This window comes from Trachemys scripta, chromosome 1, assembly GCF_013100865.1.
Source record: "Trachemys scripta elegans isolate TJP31775 chromosome 1, CAS_Tse_1.0, whole genome shotgun sequence".
NCBI lineage: Eukaryota > Metazoa > Chordata > Testudines > Emydidae > Trachemys > Trachemys scripta.
In genome coordinates this window covers 45237637-45253866 of record NC_048298.1, presented here as the reverse complement: position 1 = coordinate 45253866, position 16230 = coordinate 45237637, and the positions used below count along the sequence as shown (strand labels likewise).

General features: G+C 47.1%; 1 protein-coding gene across 1 annotated transcript in view; it reads right to left on the bottom strand.

Annotated features, from left to right (window-relative positions):
- Positions 1–562: 562 nt before the first annotated feature.
- WNT2 (Wnt family member 2) overlaps positions 563–16230 on the bottom strand; it is a 44444-nt gene continuing 28776 nt past the window's right edge. Inside the window, exon 5 of the mRNA XM_034768828.1 lies at positions 563–1811. Within this exon, the coding sequence (XP_034624719.1) occupies positions 1582–1811 (230 nt within the window). The 3' untranslated portion in view covers positions 563–1581. The remainder of the gene's footprint in view (positions 1812–16230) is intronic.

The window sequence follows — 16230 nt, the reverse complement described above, 5'->3', positions numbered from 1 at the left end:
ACTAGGAAAAAAACAAAATCACTATAGTAACATAACAGCAAAGATCTAGCATCCCAATTAAAAGTAGCAACTCAATCTTCAGTTCCCTCTGTTAGGAATTTCCAGTTGTCCATCTAACCCACTGTCCTTTCTGACAGTGGCTGGCACCAAATGTGTCTGAGGAAGACACCACTCTCTTAGGGTCTCCGAGCCTGGACTCCAGCCTGAGCCTGAACAGCTAAACTGCAATTTTTTGCCTTGTAGCCTGCCCCCCCCTCCCCGAACCTGAGTTATTTGACCTGGGTTCTGAGAATCGATGCTGTCATTTTTTTATTGTAATGTAGATATACCCCCAGAAGCCAGCTCTGATTCTCTGGCCCCTCAGCCCCAGCTGTGATGCTTGGCTCCAGTTCCTGTTTGGGGTTTGACGCCTGCTTTGACCACTGGGCATGACTCCTGCTCCAACCACTAGGCAAGACTGTTCATGTTCCACTCATGTGACAAGCAGGAGAATATTATTAATGAGACAAGCTGCTTCTGTTTTATACAGGCTTTCTGCAGGTGTTTTCACATTTACCCAGTTTTCACATTGTGAAACACAAATGTGTTTTCACATTTACCCAGTTAGTAAAAAAAAAATTCAAAACATATTTATGCCCAAGATATTTCATGTCCCTTTTCCAAAGGGAGGTGAACAACTAATTTCTAAGTTTGATACATCTGCTCAGGTAAAGCTAGTTAACAAAGGGTCTGAGAAATAAATGTCCTCCTTCCATTTAATTACATTGCAACTTGCAGGGGGGAAATATCAGCGATTCACATTAATAAATTTGTTTAAAATCCTTTTAAGGTAGATTTTAAATTGAGAATTCTGTGCACATGTAACTAAAAGACTTGCTCTGACTCTTTAAGAGGAAATACCATGGGTGAATGCAATTGGTTGCAATTTCCTTCGCTTTCCATCCTGGCCTGTAGTTTAAATGTGCAGCATGTTGATGTCTGTGGGACCAGCAAATGGGCATGCAAAGGCAGAACTGGCCCCACACAATCCACAAGAGGGCAGCCCTATCATTTGACAGGAGATGGAGAAAGTTACTTCTAGAATACCTTTACTCCACACAGGGCTCAGAGGTTCCGTTACACGAGAATTGCTATACTGGATCAGAGCAATGGTCCATCCACTCCTTGTGCCTGACTGGGGCCAGGACTATATGGTTTGAAGGAAGCTTTAAGAAATCTCATCCTATATAAGGCAACAGTGGACGTTCTTATTCATATGAATGTCTCACCTCTTTCTAAACCTTACCATGCTCTTGGCCTTAGTAACATCTTTTGTCAGTGATTTCCACAGGCGAATTATGTGTTGCATTTAAAAAACGGTGACTTAAAAGTTTCATTGTTTCCCAACACCGAGAGCAAAGCCACAAAAATATTACAACCTCAAAAATGCTAATTGGCTACAACATAATTTATATTAATTATTTAGCAATTTCTCTGCGCTGAAAGGGAGGTGAAACTTGAAAAAAGGTAGCAAATGCCCTAGACATACTCCCTGCATGAAACTGAAAGGTTCAGCATTTGAATGCCAGTCTCCCCACGTAGTCATGTTCGAGCTATCCATCCAGCACTTTTCGGTGCTTTGCATGTGTGTACGTCCACCTCCTCCAGGCAGTCTCGACAGCGCACAGCGCAGCACCAGTGGAATTTACATTCGCATTTTGTCATCCGGCTGATCCGTGAAGTGTCGTAACCTCTTCCACAGCACATCACCTCACAGCTGTCCATACCGCGGGAGGTTTGGTTACAAACCCGTCCAGCTGTCCCGAGGGAGCCTAGAATGGAAATGCATTAAAAGTCAATTGAAAAGATGTGGGGTATTTTCAAGAACGGTTGAAAATATGTGAGAATATGTAAGCAAAACAACCATTAGCCAGGCACTTGAGGCCATTAAAGCAAGATGTGTCTCTCTTTGCAGAATGGGAAGTGGAAAGATAGGCCAATTAATTTCACATTCTACCTCTTGCTTGTTGAGAGGACCAGAGACAGACTGATTCTCTAGCACCAGGCCACTTGCGATTGAATATCAAGCAACAGAAAGGGCAAATACTATGGAAAATTGCATTCAAATTATAGATAGGGAAGCTTTGGTTTTGCAAAACCTCACTTTGGGTGAGGGGAAGAGGAGGCGGAAACTGAGGAGTGGTTCTAGATTTGGCTCATTTCTGTTAGTATTACAGTCTTACTTCACCTGTCCCCTGCCTCCCTCCTGTTTTAATTCTACCACCACTCACCCAGGCATATGTACTCCCTCCTGGCCAGGTACCCACCTGCAGCCAGGCACCTACGCTCAACGCTGTGAGAGCCTGGAGACCAGAAGGGAGCCACTGTGTGTGTGGCTGCTGGGTAAAGGGGGAGAAAAGAAGCCCTACAAAGGAGCTGTGGACTGGCTATGAACAGAAGACCCCAAACAGTGGTGTCTGTTATCTGTATAGGAAACAAGCAGCGAAGGCAGAAGCAGTTCCTACCAAAAATTCAGCACAGAATCACCCAGTGCCAGGAGAGCCAGCCAGCAGTACACACTTACTTAAGGTGGCACCAGTGGGCTGGCCTCTCAAGCCAAGGCCTGGGACAATTGCTCTGGCCTAAAACATCTGTGGCTATATCTACACTGCAAAGTAAATCAGGACCCAGCCTTGAGCTCAACCCCAGTCTCCAACTACACACAAATCTCTCAGACTTGGGCTTGGACCTAGGCTCCTAGGACCCTGGGGGAGGGTGGGGGGTGGAGGATTCAAGCCTGAGTCAAGACATGACACAGGGTTTGAGCTCTATTGCTTTGGCAGTGTAGACACAACTCTGATTTCTGACTCAGGTCCGGGAGTACGCCAAAAGTATCCCACAGTCCCAGGGACCAACTTCCATTGTCCCCTCTATCCCAAAAATCTCTAATCGACTCCAGGGAAAATGGAAGCAGCCCTCCTTCATGTAGTGCAGAGGCTCAGTGAGTCAGCATTAGCCCTGCCATTGTCCGCTGACTGCCAAGCTGCAACCAAACCAGCAGAGAGCCTCCTGTGTTTGCAACGGAGACTGAACAGAAGGCGGCTTTTGCAAAGCACGCTGCTTCATGTCACAGGAGCACAGCCTCATTTTGGTGAATCTCTGGTGGGAGGCCAGAAAAACAGTGGACTTTAGTAAGAGAATCAGGAATGACCACACATAGTAGCAAATAGCAAAGAAGCTGGCAGCTTTGCAAATTTACCAGACCAGTGACCAATGCAGGGAGCAGATTAAGGAGCTGAAGAGTACCAGAAAATCAGGGACCAGAAATGCACCTTGAGCAACTCGCTGACATTATGTTCATTTTATGTGGAGTTTGACTGGGTGCTGGGAACTGTGCTGAGCACAGAGCCAACGGTCACCTGGTCAGCCAGGATGGTGCCCTGCTAGCCCCAGAATCCAGCATAGGGACTGATGGGAGCCAGCAGTAGGTGCTGAGTGAGGACAGTGAAGTGACTCTGTTGGTGAAACTGGTCCCCCAGGAGAAACAGCCTGACATGAAGCCTGCAGCAGACACAGAAGGGGCAGAAGCTGCCCTGGAGCCTAGTAAATTTCTGGCTCCATTTTAATGTTTATTAATATAGGAATGCGAGGGATTTCCGTTCTCTGAAACAATGCAAAAGTTATTAGACACCCCGGCTAGCAGAGTGTATCCATTAATGGTGAATTATATGTCAGCGGCTGGCTCTCCCTCTGACCTCTCCCCCGCCACATGGAGTTCAAAATGGCAACCAGGAAATGCAAACAGTAAAAATGCTTGAAAGTGAATTTTTACTGAATAGGCACAGATTTTTGTTAGGGCCATTCCTGTTTCCTAAAAATAATCACCTTACAGGGCCATGCCTGTAAGTACTCCACTCTGTAACGAACTACCTGGGAACAGTGAACTGTGCAAGGAGGAGGTGGAAACATTTTCCATTCACAAATCTAGTCCATTTCCGTTAGAGGTAGTCCAGGCAGTCCATAGTGCCCAAGCATCGAAAGCCCCAGAATCAACGAGCCGCATCCCACCCCACCCTACAAGCACATTCTCTCTCTTCTATGGGGGCATGCAAGTCCATAAAGTGTGAACACAAAGCATCCCTGACCTCTGTTGTCTAGGTGCATCCAGCTCCAGCTGTGGTAGCTGCACTCTCTAGCTGAGTGTACCAATTCAGCAGCCCCTCACTGTCACAGGTCCATTCAGGGGAAATGGCTCCCCTCTGGCTTCACAAAAATTGTGATGAGCAGAAAGCCCCAGTAATGTGGACAGCAATGATGATATTGGCATCCTAATGGGTCTGTAAACATCTCCAACAGGATTTCAATCTGCCAAAAACAAATTCAATAACAATTCTACACCTGCTGAGAGTTAATTAAACCGTCTTGTGCCAGGGCCTCTGAAATCAGAGTACGGTTTCATAAGTCAAGGCAAAAGCAGGTACGCAGGGCCCCCAGAATAATGGTGGGGACAGGAACTCTGTTTATGACAATGTCATCTGATGGGAATAGAGTCCCAGCCTGTCCAGGAATGTAGACACCTGATCAGCAAAAAACCTTAGGATCATGAACTTTTCCTGTACAGTCCACGCTGACATTTATAAATCTGCCTTTGTGGTCCACTAGTGCCTGCAAAACAATGGAGTAGTGCCCTTTGTGCTTTATGTACTCATGTGCTCCTTGAGGAGGGCAAACTATGGGCACATGAATCAGTGGCCCTGGGGCAGTGTAGAAACCCCATTCTCTCAAAGCCAACAATTACTTCAGGACAGTATTTGGTCCTGTCATGCGGGCAGGGGACTGGACTCGATGACCTCTCGAGGTCCCTTCCAGTCCTATAATCTATGAATCTATGAATCTATGAATATTCTTTTATGCTTACCACCTAGGGGCAAAGCACACACCTGACTGTCTCAAAACATCTACCACTTTACCTACAGTCGACTTTCCAATACCAAACTGGTTGGCAACAGACCTGTAGCAGTCTGGGGTAGCAGCTTCCAGACAGTTATAACAATCTGCTTCTGGACTGGCACGGGTGCCCTCTTAGAGGATTGGGGAAAGCTGTCACAAAGCTCCAGAAATGTAGCTGGTCATCCCAAGTGCACATGATGATGTGATCTCTCCAGTCTGTGCTTGTGGCCCTGCTCCAGAAGTTCATAGGGGACATCAGCGGCTGTACCAAGTGTCACGAGCAGTATCGAGTATGCCATGTCTGAGTCCTCCTCCTTTTGCTCCATCATAAGTTGTGTCAGGTGCCTTTGGTAGGTTAGAAAATGCCACCAAAATGTCCACCAGCATCCCTGCCCATTTCCTGACACAGGAGTGAAAGCGCAAGCAAGAGAATCCTTCAAAAGGCTCCTCCTACATGGCGCTGGCTCCAGTAGCTGGGAGCACAGAGACCAAAATGACTGCTTGGCAGGATGTGTTGGTGGTCAGTTCAAACTTCCTGTAACATGCAGGGGACAGTCAAGTTTTCCCACAGTGCATCATGGTCAAAGGCCACATTTCAGGCAGGCACTAGGGAGTCTGGGATATGATTGGTTTGACTCAGGTCTACATGTTGCACTGTGGACACCAGTGCCCCAGGTTCAAGCCTGGGGTAGAAAATTCTTAACATGGGATTAACAATCAGTGTAGATGCTCAAGCCCTGGGTTCTCTAATCCAGGCTCAGCTGACTTGAGTCCCACTAACTGGGTTTCCATTGCAGTGTAGACATACCCTGTGGAGCTCAGGCTCTCTGCCTGTAGAATGAGGCTGATACATGGTGGCCTGTATAAAGTGCTCTGAAATCTCCTGAGAATAAATTCAATATAAATACAAACAACTCTTCTTACCCCTCCTCAACATGGGTTAAAGTGGACTTTTCTTTCCACTTGCAGGCTTTTTAAGAAGTGTAGGAAGGCACTGGAGACATTTTACATTTCTATGAAACATTAAAATGCCTCTTGCAAGACTCAGAGAGCCTCTGCCATTCCCCCCATGGTGAGAACGGGCTGGATTTACTTTAGAGCTCTAGAATTTTCCCACAGTGCACCCTGGTCAAAGGGCTAGTGGCCACATTTCAGCGGGATGTTGTAATACCCTCTCTTTTCTAATTTTTCCAGGGTTAACCTGAACAAAAAATTCATTTGTTGAACTGAATGGAAATGTTTTGTTTTAGGTCAGATTGACATTAAACTGTATGTGTCTGAGCTGCCAGGCTGCCTCCTGCCCCATTCTCTCCTACGGGCCGTGCTCCTTGGCTGAGCTACATATCCCGTGAAGCATCGCAACCTTCCCTCTGGCCAGGCCTCCACAGTGCATGATGGGAGTCCCATGAGTAGGCGAGATCAGCCATTTTTACTTAGTTCTCAGCAGGACATTTTCCTGTCTATGGAACAAAACTCTAAATTAGTCTGTCCTCCCAGAAAATGTGCAGATGATCACTACTGTGTCCTAGGCATGTTATGGGATTCTGGGCATGTTCAAGTGTATGGGATGATCACTTCATCCCCAGTGGCTGAATAAACACAATACTGTTTCTTGTCTCTGCTCAGGCAGAAGACTTGTATGGACAAGCCTGTGGCCAATATGATTAATGCCTGGTATTAAGAATTTGTTTTGAATTCCTCCTTGCCACCCCACATACACTTAACCTGGTTCCTGTTATAGCCCCTCTCATCTGTTCTATTCTTTGCTTTGTGTACTGATTTAACTTGCTGATGAGAGGTAAGTCTTGCCCATGGACTGCAGCATGTCTAGAACACTAATCTATAACAACCATGTTTTGGATTAAGTTTCCAGTTGCTTTGTGCTCTGTTTGCTGTATGTCATTTGTGTGAAACAAGCCGGAAACAGTGTGAAACAGTCACGCAGCTGTCAGCCAGGTATTATTCTTTCAATGGGGAACAAGCAAAGCAACTGTTCACCTTGATTTGTCTCTTGAACTTGACTAAAGAAAGGGTTGTGTTGATAGTTTCCTTGATACAGAAGGAAGACCTCAGATGAGCCCTTACATAAGGTCAGGGCCTATTCATCCTGCCAATTGCTGTGATCAGATGCAGACACTTTCTTCATCTTAGATACAGGTTCATTTCCAACTTGAAAGGTTTTGTCTGATTTCCAGATGCTTGGAGCAATGACACGGGTCAGTTAAAGGCAACTTTTAACAGAATACCAGGGGTGAAATCCTGACCCCACTGAACTCAGTGGGAGTTTTGCCATTGATTTCAATGGGGGTGGGATTTTACCCCATGACAGATAGAATCATGGAATCATAGGGGTAGAAGGGATTGTAAGGGTCATCTAGTCTAACCCCCCTGCCAAGATGCAGAATATTTTGTGTCTAAACCATCCAAGACAGATGGCTATCCAGCCTTCCTTTGAAAACCTCTAATGAAGAGAGCAACTTTTCTCCATCTTTTTTATGGCAGCCTTTCACGTATTTGAAGACTGCGTTCATGTCTCCCATCAATCCCCTCTTTTCCAAACTAAACATACCCAGTTCCTTCAGCCTTTGCTCATATGGCTTACATTCCATCCCTTTGATCATCTTTGGCAATCATAGAATCATAGAATACCAGGATTGGAAGGGACTTCAGGAGGTCATCTAGTCCAACCCCCTGCTCAGAGCAGGACCAATCCCCAGACAGATTTTTTCCCCAGATCCCTAAATGGCCCCCTCAAGGATTGTCGCTTGCCTCTGGATCCTTTGGTCACATTGGTAACCAAAATTGGACACAGTACTTCAGCTGAGGCTAACCAGCACCGAGTAGAGTGGTAGAATCATAGAATTGTAGGACTGGAAGGGACATTGAGAGGTCATCTAATCCAGTCTCCTGCACTCATGGCAGGACTAAGTATTATCTAGACCATCCCTTTGTCTAATCTGCTCTTAAAAATCTCCAATGGTGGAGAGTCCACAACCTCCCTAGGCAATTTATTCCAGTGCTTAACCACCCTGAGTGTTAGGAAATTTTTCCTAATATCCAACCTAAACCACCCAAACTTCAATTTAAGCCCACTGCTTCTTGTCCTAGCCTCAAAGGTTAAGGAGAACAATTTTTCTACCTCCTCCTTGTAAAGTACCTTTTACGTACTTGAAAACTGTTATCATGTCCCCTCTCAGCCTTCTCTTCTCCAGACAAAACAAATCCAATTTTTCCAATCTTCCCTCATGGGTCATGTTTTCTAGGCCTTTAATCATTTTTGTTGCTCTTCTCTGGACTTTCTCCAATTTGTCCACATATTTCCTGAAATATGGTGCCCAGAACTGGACACAATACTCCAGTTAAGGCCTAATTAACACAGAGTAGAGTGGAAGAATTACTTCTCATGTCTTGCTTACAACACACCTGCTAATACATCCCAGAATGATGTTTGCTTTTTTTTTTGCAACAGTGTTACACTGATGACTCATATTTAGCTTGTGATCCACTATGACCCCCAGATCCCTTTCTGCAATACTCCTTCCTAGGCAGTCGTTTCCCATTTTGTATGAGTGCAACTGATTGTTCCTTCTTAAGTGGAGTACTTTACATTTGTCCTTATTGAATTTAGTACTTCTGCCATTTCCAGTTATTGTTTTCCCCCCTCATTGAGTAACAGGCCTATCCTGTCCTTGGTCTTCCTCTTGCTTTTAATGTATTTGCAGAACATTTTCTTGTTGCCCTTTTCTATCTCTAGCTAGTGCTATTGCCTCCTGTGACGTGCATGCTATGTCTCTGTTAATGCAACCTAAAATTGCATTTGCTTTTTTTGCAACCACACTGCTGACTCATGTTGAAGTTGTGATCCACCACAACTCCGAGATCCTTCTCAGCAGTGCTGCTTCCAAGACAGTTATTCCCATTTTGAATTTGCACATTTGGTTTTTCTTCCCTAACTGTAGTACCTTACATTTGTCTTTGCTGAATTTCAGTTTGATTGTCTGTGGCTCAGTTCTTCAATTCATCAAGAACCCTCTTAATCTTAGTTCTATCATCCAAAGTGTTGGCAACCCTCACCTCTCCCCTTCCCCCGCTTTGTGTTATCTGCAAATGTTATCAGTATGCTCTCTATTCCTACATCCAGGTCATTAATAAAGATGTTAAACAACATCGGACCCAGAACAGATCCCTGTGGAACCCCACTTGAGACCCCCCTCCAATCTGACATCATTCCATTAATAGTTACTCTTTGGTTGTGGTTGTTTAACCAATCATGTATCCACTTAATGGTAGTTCCGTCCAGCCCATATTTCTCCAGCTTACTTATCAGAATGTCATGTCAAAGTCTTGCTGAAGGCCAGGTATATTACGTCCACTGCATTCTCCTATCTACCAAACTAGTCCCCTGACAAAGAAGGAAATCAAGCTGGTTTGGCATGATTTGTTCTTCACAAATCCATGCTAGCTGCTAGTGCTTACTCCTTCATCCTCCAGTTATTCACAAATCGAATGTTTAATACATTGCTCTAGTAGCATCCCAGGTATCGACGTCAGGTGTGTAGTTCCCCAGCTCCTCCTTTTTCCACTTTTTAAAGATGGGCACTATGTTAGCCCTTCTCCAGTCTCCTGGGACCTCTCCTGTTGGAACGGGAAAAACTCCCCAGACTCAATTTTGTATTTTTGTATTCTTAAGCTCCATTTTGTGTCTTTGGCTTCTCTCTTGAATAAGCAGAAATCACTTCACCAACTGAAAGCTGCAGGTCACTTACCACTGGACGATGTAGGACACATGACTACAGATGAGAGATCTCTAGGCTGAGCATGCCCAGTGGTGAAAATTGAGGTAGCTACTGAGCACGTGCAGTAGAGGGTGCGAGACAGGCCAGAGCTGTCAACCATAATTCTGAGATAATGGTTCGCACTGAGCATGTGTGAATGGGGTACTTGTTTAAGGATATATAAGGACATCTCAGTAGGACAGTATAAATGGTCAGCTGCCAGCAGGCAGAAGTCAGTCAGGAGCCAACAAGCAGAACTACTGGAAGAACTGCTGGAGAAAGAGATCAGGGGGTGACCAAGACAACAGAAGAGCAGCTGAAAAGACACTTTAGATAGAATTTTGAGGAGAGCACTTCTGAAGAAAGCACCTAAAGCAGCAGCCACAACATCAGCAACCCCAAAACAAAATAACTAAGGGATGATAAGATAGAGGCATCAGGAAGTGATCTGCCTCTGCAAAGGGAGAAATGGAGATGACTGGAGTAAGTTGATTAAGAAGCTACAGTAGTAGCAACATTTGCAACAACACCTCAAAAATCAAAGGATAGGGTGAGCTTGTCAGGATTTTTTTTTTTCCAACTATAAATTTACCATATAGCATAGAATAGATGTGTATGCTTGAAATATATGTGTGTGTGTGATTTGTATATTACCTATGTAGAATTTAAAGTATAAGTTAAGAATAACTGTCAGCACTTCGTTGTAAACTGGCCATTTGTAGCAAAGCGTCTCACTTAGAATCATTTAAACTGTATGCGATTGTAATGTAAATGCTCTTTAACTTGCAATAAGGGATTTGTTTCTTATTTAGGGTTTTAGATCATATTGTAGTAGGGATTATTAGTTACATTAATATATATATATATATTGGAAAATACACTGCTTGTGTCACTCACTTTATCGGAAGGTTATATTCATGTCATGTTGAGTGTTTCCTTAACTATCCTGGAGACCCATACCCCAGGAAAAGCAGATTATGGAGGTTATTCTTTATTAAGGCAGGTTATTCTAGGGGCACCCCAAAGCCTAAATTTGGGGGTAAAACTGTCATCCAGGAGTTTGCAAATATTATTGCCAGTGGCTCTAAGATTTCTTCAGCTAATTCCTCGGGGGAATAGCATCAGGCTCGGCTGATTTGAATTCATTCAGATTGGTCAGAAGATCCCTGACGTGTTCTTTACCTATCCCAAGCTGCATCCATTCCCCTTTATTATCTACAGTAATTTCACTAGTCGTCCAGTCACATTATTTTTTGTGAGCAGACTGAGGCAAAGTAGGCGTTGAGCAGCTCTGCCTTCCTATCATTTTCCATTACCAGCTCACCTTCTCCATTGAGCAGCAGACCCACACTATCCTTGATCTTTCTTTCTTGTCTGACATGTTTGAAGGGCCCCCTCTTGTTGTCTCTAACATTCCTTGCCAGCTGTAACTCACTCTTTGCCTTGGCTTTCCTGATTTTGTCCCTACATGCTCGTGCTATTCCCATGTATACTTCCTTGGTGACGTGCCCCTCCTTCCATTTCCTGTCTGTATCCCTTTTGGGTTTTAGATAGCTAAAAAGTTCCTTGGCCTCCTGTGACTCTTCTTACCTTTCCTCTGTGTCAGAATAGCTTGTTGTTGAACCTCTGGTATTGCCTCTTTTAGGAACTGCCAGCCCCTCTTTCACTCTTTTTCTTCCTATTTGGTCTTTCCATGGGACCTTGCCTACTATTTCTCTGAGTTGGTTGAAATCCATCTCTCTGGAGTCCACTGTCCTTGTTTCACTGTTCTCAAGTCCCCCTTTCCACAGAATCTTGAATTCTATCAGATCATGATCCCTTCCTCCCAAGTTCCCAACCACCTTCACATTTGCAACTAATTCATCCCCATTGATCAAAACCAGATCCAAAATGGATGACCCCCTAGTTGTTTCCTCAACTTTCTGAATCAGAAAGTTGTCCCCTACACATGCTAAGAATTTTCAAGACATATTAAGTTTTGCTATAATTGTCTTCCAAAAGATATTACATCAGGGAAGTTAAAATTCCCCATTTATACTAGCTCATGTGTGTTAGCTAATCTTGTTACCTGCTTGTAGAATGACTCATACACTTCCTCTTCCTGATTTGGTGGTCTATACTAGACCCCCACCATAACATCACTACTGTTCTTTTCCCTTTTTATCCTCATCCAGAGACTTTCAGTAGGTCTGTCACACACTTCCTCTCAGACCTCGAAGCAAGTGTATACACACACCTCCTCCCTTTCCCCCCCTACTTATCCTTTTGGAACAAGCTATATCCCTCAATGCTGGTACTCCACTTATGGGAGCTGTCCCACCAAGTCTCTGTAATGCCAGTTAGGTCATGATTTTCTTCATATACCATGACTTCCAGCTCATCCTGCTTGTTTCTCCTGCATTTGTATACAGACATCGAAGGTGCTCAGCTTCCAGCAGCCCATCTGGAAGGCTCCTGGCAATTTCACTTGCTACTTGCCAGCAGAAAGATAAATAGATAAAAGGCTTCCAGGAGGGCAGCACTGAGCCAAAAAATTCCTTTACAGTTCTGGCAAAAAATAGAATTTGCCAAAATTCCATTTTCAGAGAAGTGTAAAGGATTTTTTCTGGAATCTGTTTCTGAAAAAAAACAAAGTCCTGATTCAGGATGAAAATTTTTCAAAAACATAACATTTGTCACAGGAAGGGATTTGCATTTTTCGGACAACTCTAGTTCTTACTGTACAGCAATGTTAACTGGGCTACATTACAAATGAACAGTCCTTTCTAAGTGTGTGCAACAAACTCCTCCACAAACTGAGCACCATCACAAACGTCACCAACTTCTACTCCAAGTGCCAGCTGAACTTTTTGACCTGCCTTCTCTAATATAAACACAAAACAGTTTGCACATTTTAAAAAATACAAAAACTAAACCTATCAAAACAAAACACTACAATGCATACACTGTTCTCTTCCTCAGGAGGGGATCAGAAAGAGAATGAACCATACATGACAGATGTTAGTTATGTCACTTAGTGCACTACTGACAAGTGCACAAATACTACAGTGATGTGGACAGTATAAGAACTACATAGACTAGCTAGAATTAGTATTTTCTACTTCTCATTTCATGTTAAATGTATACCACAAAATGCTGTACAAATGGAATATGACTCAGCTCCAATAAGACAGGAATATATGGTAATTTGTCAAAAGTTTCCCCAGAGCTGCCTGGTTTGCTGTTCAAATGTTGCAACTGTCACGCCTAGGCATAACATGCAACTACATCTTCAAAATATCCAAAGCTTATAATACTGCTATCTTTATGATGCATACATCTACCCCTTTCTCTGCCCAGGTTATTTGTGGGGACTAATGTAGGGAGAATTCTGTTGCTGAAAACAATTATTCTCCTATTCCCAAAACCTTGGGGTAAGCAACTAAATTTAAACACTAATTTATAGTATGAGATTTTTTTAACTTCTCTTAATTAGAAAACTTGCTCCTAGTGATGTGACTTCTTAGTTTGCACTGATTTTTTTTTTAATACCAATTTCCATGTGTGCAGCCGGCATACAGGGCCAGCTCCAGGCACCAGCCGAGCAAGCTCGTGCTTGGGACGGCAGATTCTAAGGGGCGGCATTCCGTCCAATGTTAGAATGGCACGGCTGCCCTTTTTTTTGGTTCGCTGCTCCGGCCGCCCTGTAGGGGCGGCAGCATGGAGGAGGGGAGCACCCTGCTGGGAACGGGCTGCGCGCTCCGTCTGCCCCAGCCGGTGCCACGTCTGCAGCAAGCCCGGCAGCCCGCATCTTTCCCTCCCCACTGACCTTCAATTCATCTACAGGCGGGAACAGCGTGGAGCCCTCCCGGCAGGCAGCGCAGTGGGAGGGGCCAAGTGGCAAGCGCCCAGGCTGAAGGAAGCCCTGGCCGCCCCCCTTATCTCTCTCCCCCCCGCTCTCTCCCCCTCCCCCTCCACTGCCTGGGGCACGTCTGCGGCGCAAGGAGTCCCGGTAGCCAGGAGCACCGACAGCTTTTTTGCTGCCCCAGGCAGCGGAAGGTCCTGCCCCCGAAATGCCACCCCCGACAGAGGCGGCGGAAGGTCCTGCGCCCAAAATGCCGCCCCTGACAGAGGCAGCGGAAGGCCCCGCCCCCCAAATGTTAGTGCCCTAGGCGACCGCCTAGGTCACCTAATGGGTTGCACTGGCCCTGCTGGTAGCCAGCACGGCTGGGGGAGGCAGACGCGAGCCGCCAAGTAAGTGGCACCAAAAGTTTGCACCCTGGTTCCGGCTGCCCTCCCCAGTTTTTGTTGTTGTTTTTTTGCTTTGCCGCTCCGGCTGCCCTGCACAGTTTTTTTTGTGGGGGGGGGTTTGCTTCGCTGCTCCGGCCACCCTGAACGGTTTTGGTTTTTTTGCTTCACCGCTCTGGCTGTTCAGCACGTTTTTTGTTGTTGTTTTTTTGTTTGGGGCAGCAAAAAAGCCAGAGCCGGCCCTGGCGGCATATGACAAGAGTTTATTGTAAAGGAATTTAACAACACCATTAAAAGGAGCCTCAACATCAATAATTAACATCAATATTATTCATCAAAATTATTTAAAAAAAAAATAATCTAGTTCTACCAAGCCTAGGCAGGTGAACATGTGCTGGCACACTGGCAGTGTCAGGTTTACAATGGCGCCAGTAGCTCCCTGGAGCCGGGCCCATGCCCAGAAGGGGCCCCAGCCTGCTCCACTTGTACTGTGCTCTGAGACCCCACTGGCTCCCCACCACCACCACCATCACTTGCTCCTCTTGGCCTGCCTGACAGCTGGCTGAGGGCTCCTCTTCGCCCCCTGGCCCCACCTGCCGGGTCCTCTGCCCCCTGGCCTGACCACAGTGCACCTCTGGCTCAGGGCAGTCTCTGCTTCCCACCACCTCTGGGGCCCCATCTGTCTCCCTGGAGCTGAGCCGCTTGAGACTGGTGCAGAAGCCTGGCCAGTCTCATCGGGGGGGGCGGGGGGTGTCAATCTGGGGGGCTTGGCTGGACCCCTCCAGGCAAGTGGGTCCTGAGGGGGCCTGGCCAGGACAGGCCCTGGCCTGGCTGATCACACCACTCCCGAGGGGACGGAGCGATTCCCTGTCCCAGGACCAGCCCTGGCTGTGTCACCTCCCAGCAGGGCTGGTGAGTGCGGCCAGGAGGCAGGGCATGAAGGAGTGGGTCTCTGGAGGGGTGCTGGGTTGTGAGAGTGCGAGGAAGATCTGTGTGTGTTGGGGCACTAGGGAATAGGATTGCCAACTTTCTACGCAAACAAAACTGAACACCCTTGCCCTGACCCCTGACTCTCCTCAGAGGCCCCGCCCATGCTTCACTCCTTCTCCAAGGCCCCATCTCAGCTCACTCCATCCCCCCCCACCCGTCGCTCACTCTCCCCACCCTCAATCACCTGCTCATTTTCAGTGGGCTGGCTCAGGGGACTGGGGTGCAACAGGGTGTGAGGGCTCCAGCTGGGGTTGCAGGCTCTGGGGTGGAGCTGGGGATGAGGGGTTGGGGGTGCTCGGGCTGGGACCGAGGTGTTCAGAGGGTGTGAGGGGGATCTGGGATGAGGCAGAGGGTTGGGGCCAATGGGAGCTGCGGGGGATGGTGCCTGCAGACGGGGCAGCCCACAGAGCCACCTGGCCTCGCCACCACATAGGAGCCAGAGGGGGGACATGCCAGCTGCTTTCCAGGAGCTGCAGGAAGTCTGCCAGCCCCACTGCACAGCTCCGCCAACCCAACAGTCAACGGCCTGGTCAGCAATGCTGACCGAAGCTGCCAGGATCCCTTTTCGACCTGGTGTTCCGGTTGAAAACCGGACACCTGGTCACCCTCCTAGGGAGTGAGGGTTCTGTGTGGGGTGCTCGGCAGTAGTGGTGGGGCTGTGGGTAGGGGGCACTGAGCACGGGTGGTGTTGTGCAGGGTGTTGTGCATTTGTGGGGTGGGTTTGGAGGGAGTGCTGGGCATACTGGCTATATAGAGTCAGGGGGGTGTTGGGTGCGTTAGCTGTGTGGCGTAGCATGCCCACCCCCAAGGAGAAGGGGCATGCTGGCAGCACAGGGCCGGGCAGGCCACTGTACGTCCGGCAAATGACTGTTTATAAATAGTGTCCTTGCACTGGGCTTGGCAGAGCAGGGCCGCTTCTGCCATGCCATGCCCCATTGCCCTTGGCTGGCCTCTCGCTCTGGGGACTGGTCTCCCCACGCCATGGTCCATTGACTCCATGGGAGCCCACAAATGTTTGGCGCCGGGCCCACAAAAGGCTAATCCAGCCCTGCACACTGGTGCAGCATTACCAGAGAGAAAACTGGAAGGATAGCTATGATTTTATTAGCTCTCTATGACCTAGTCCAGTGGTTCTCAACCTGCGGCCCAATTAGCACACAGCTGCAGCCCAGCTGTGTGCTAAAGGCCACCGCCCAGCCCTGCCCAGAGCCATGCGGCCAGGTCCGGGGCTGCTGCCCATCCCACACCTGGGGTACCGCTCCTGGCCCCACTCTGTGGAGGGGTCTCTGGGTGGGGGCACTGGGCATAG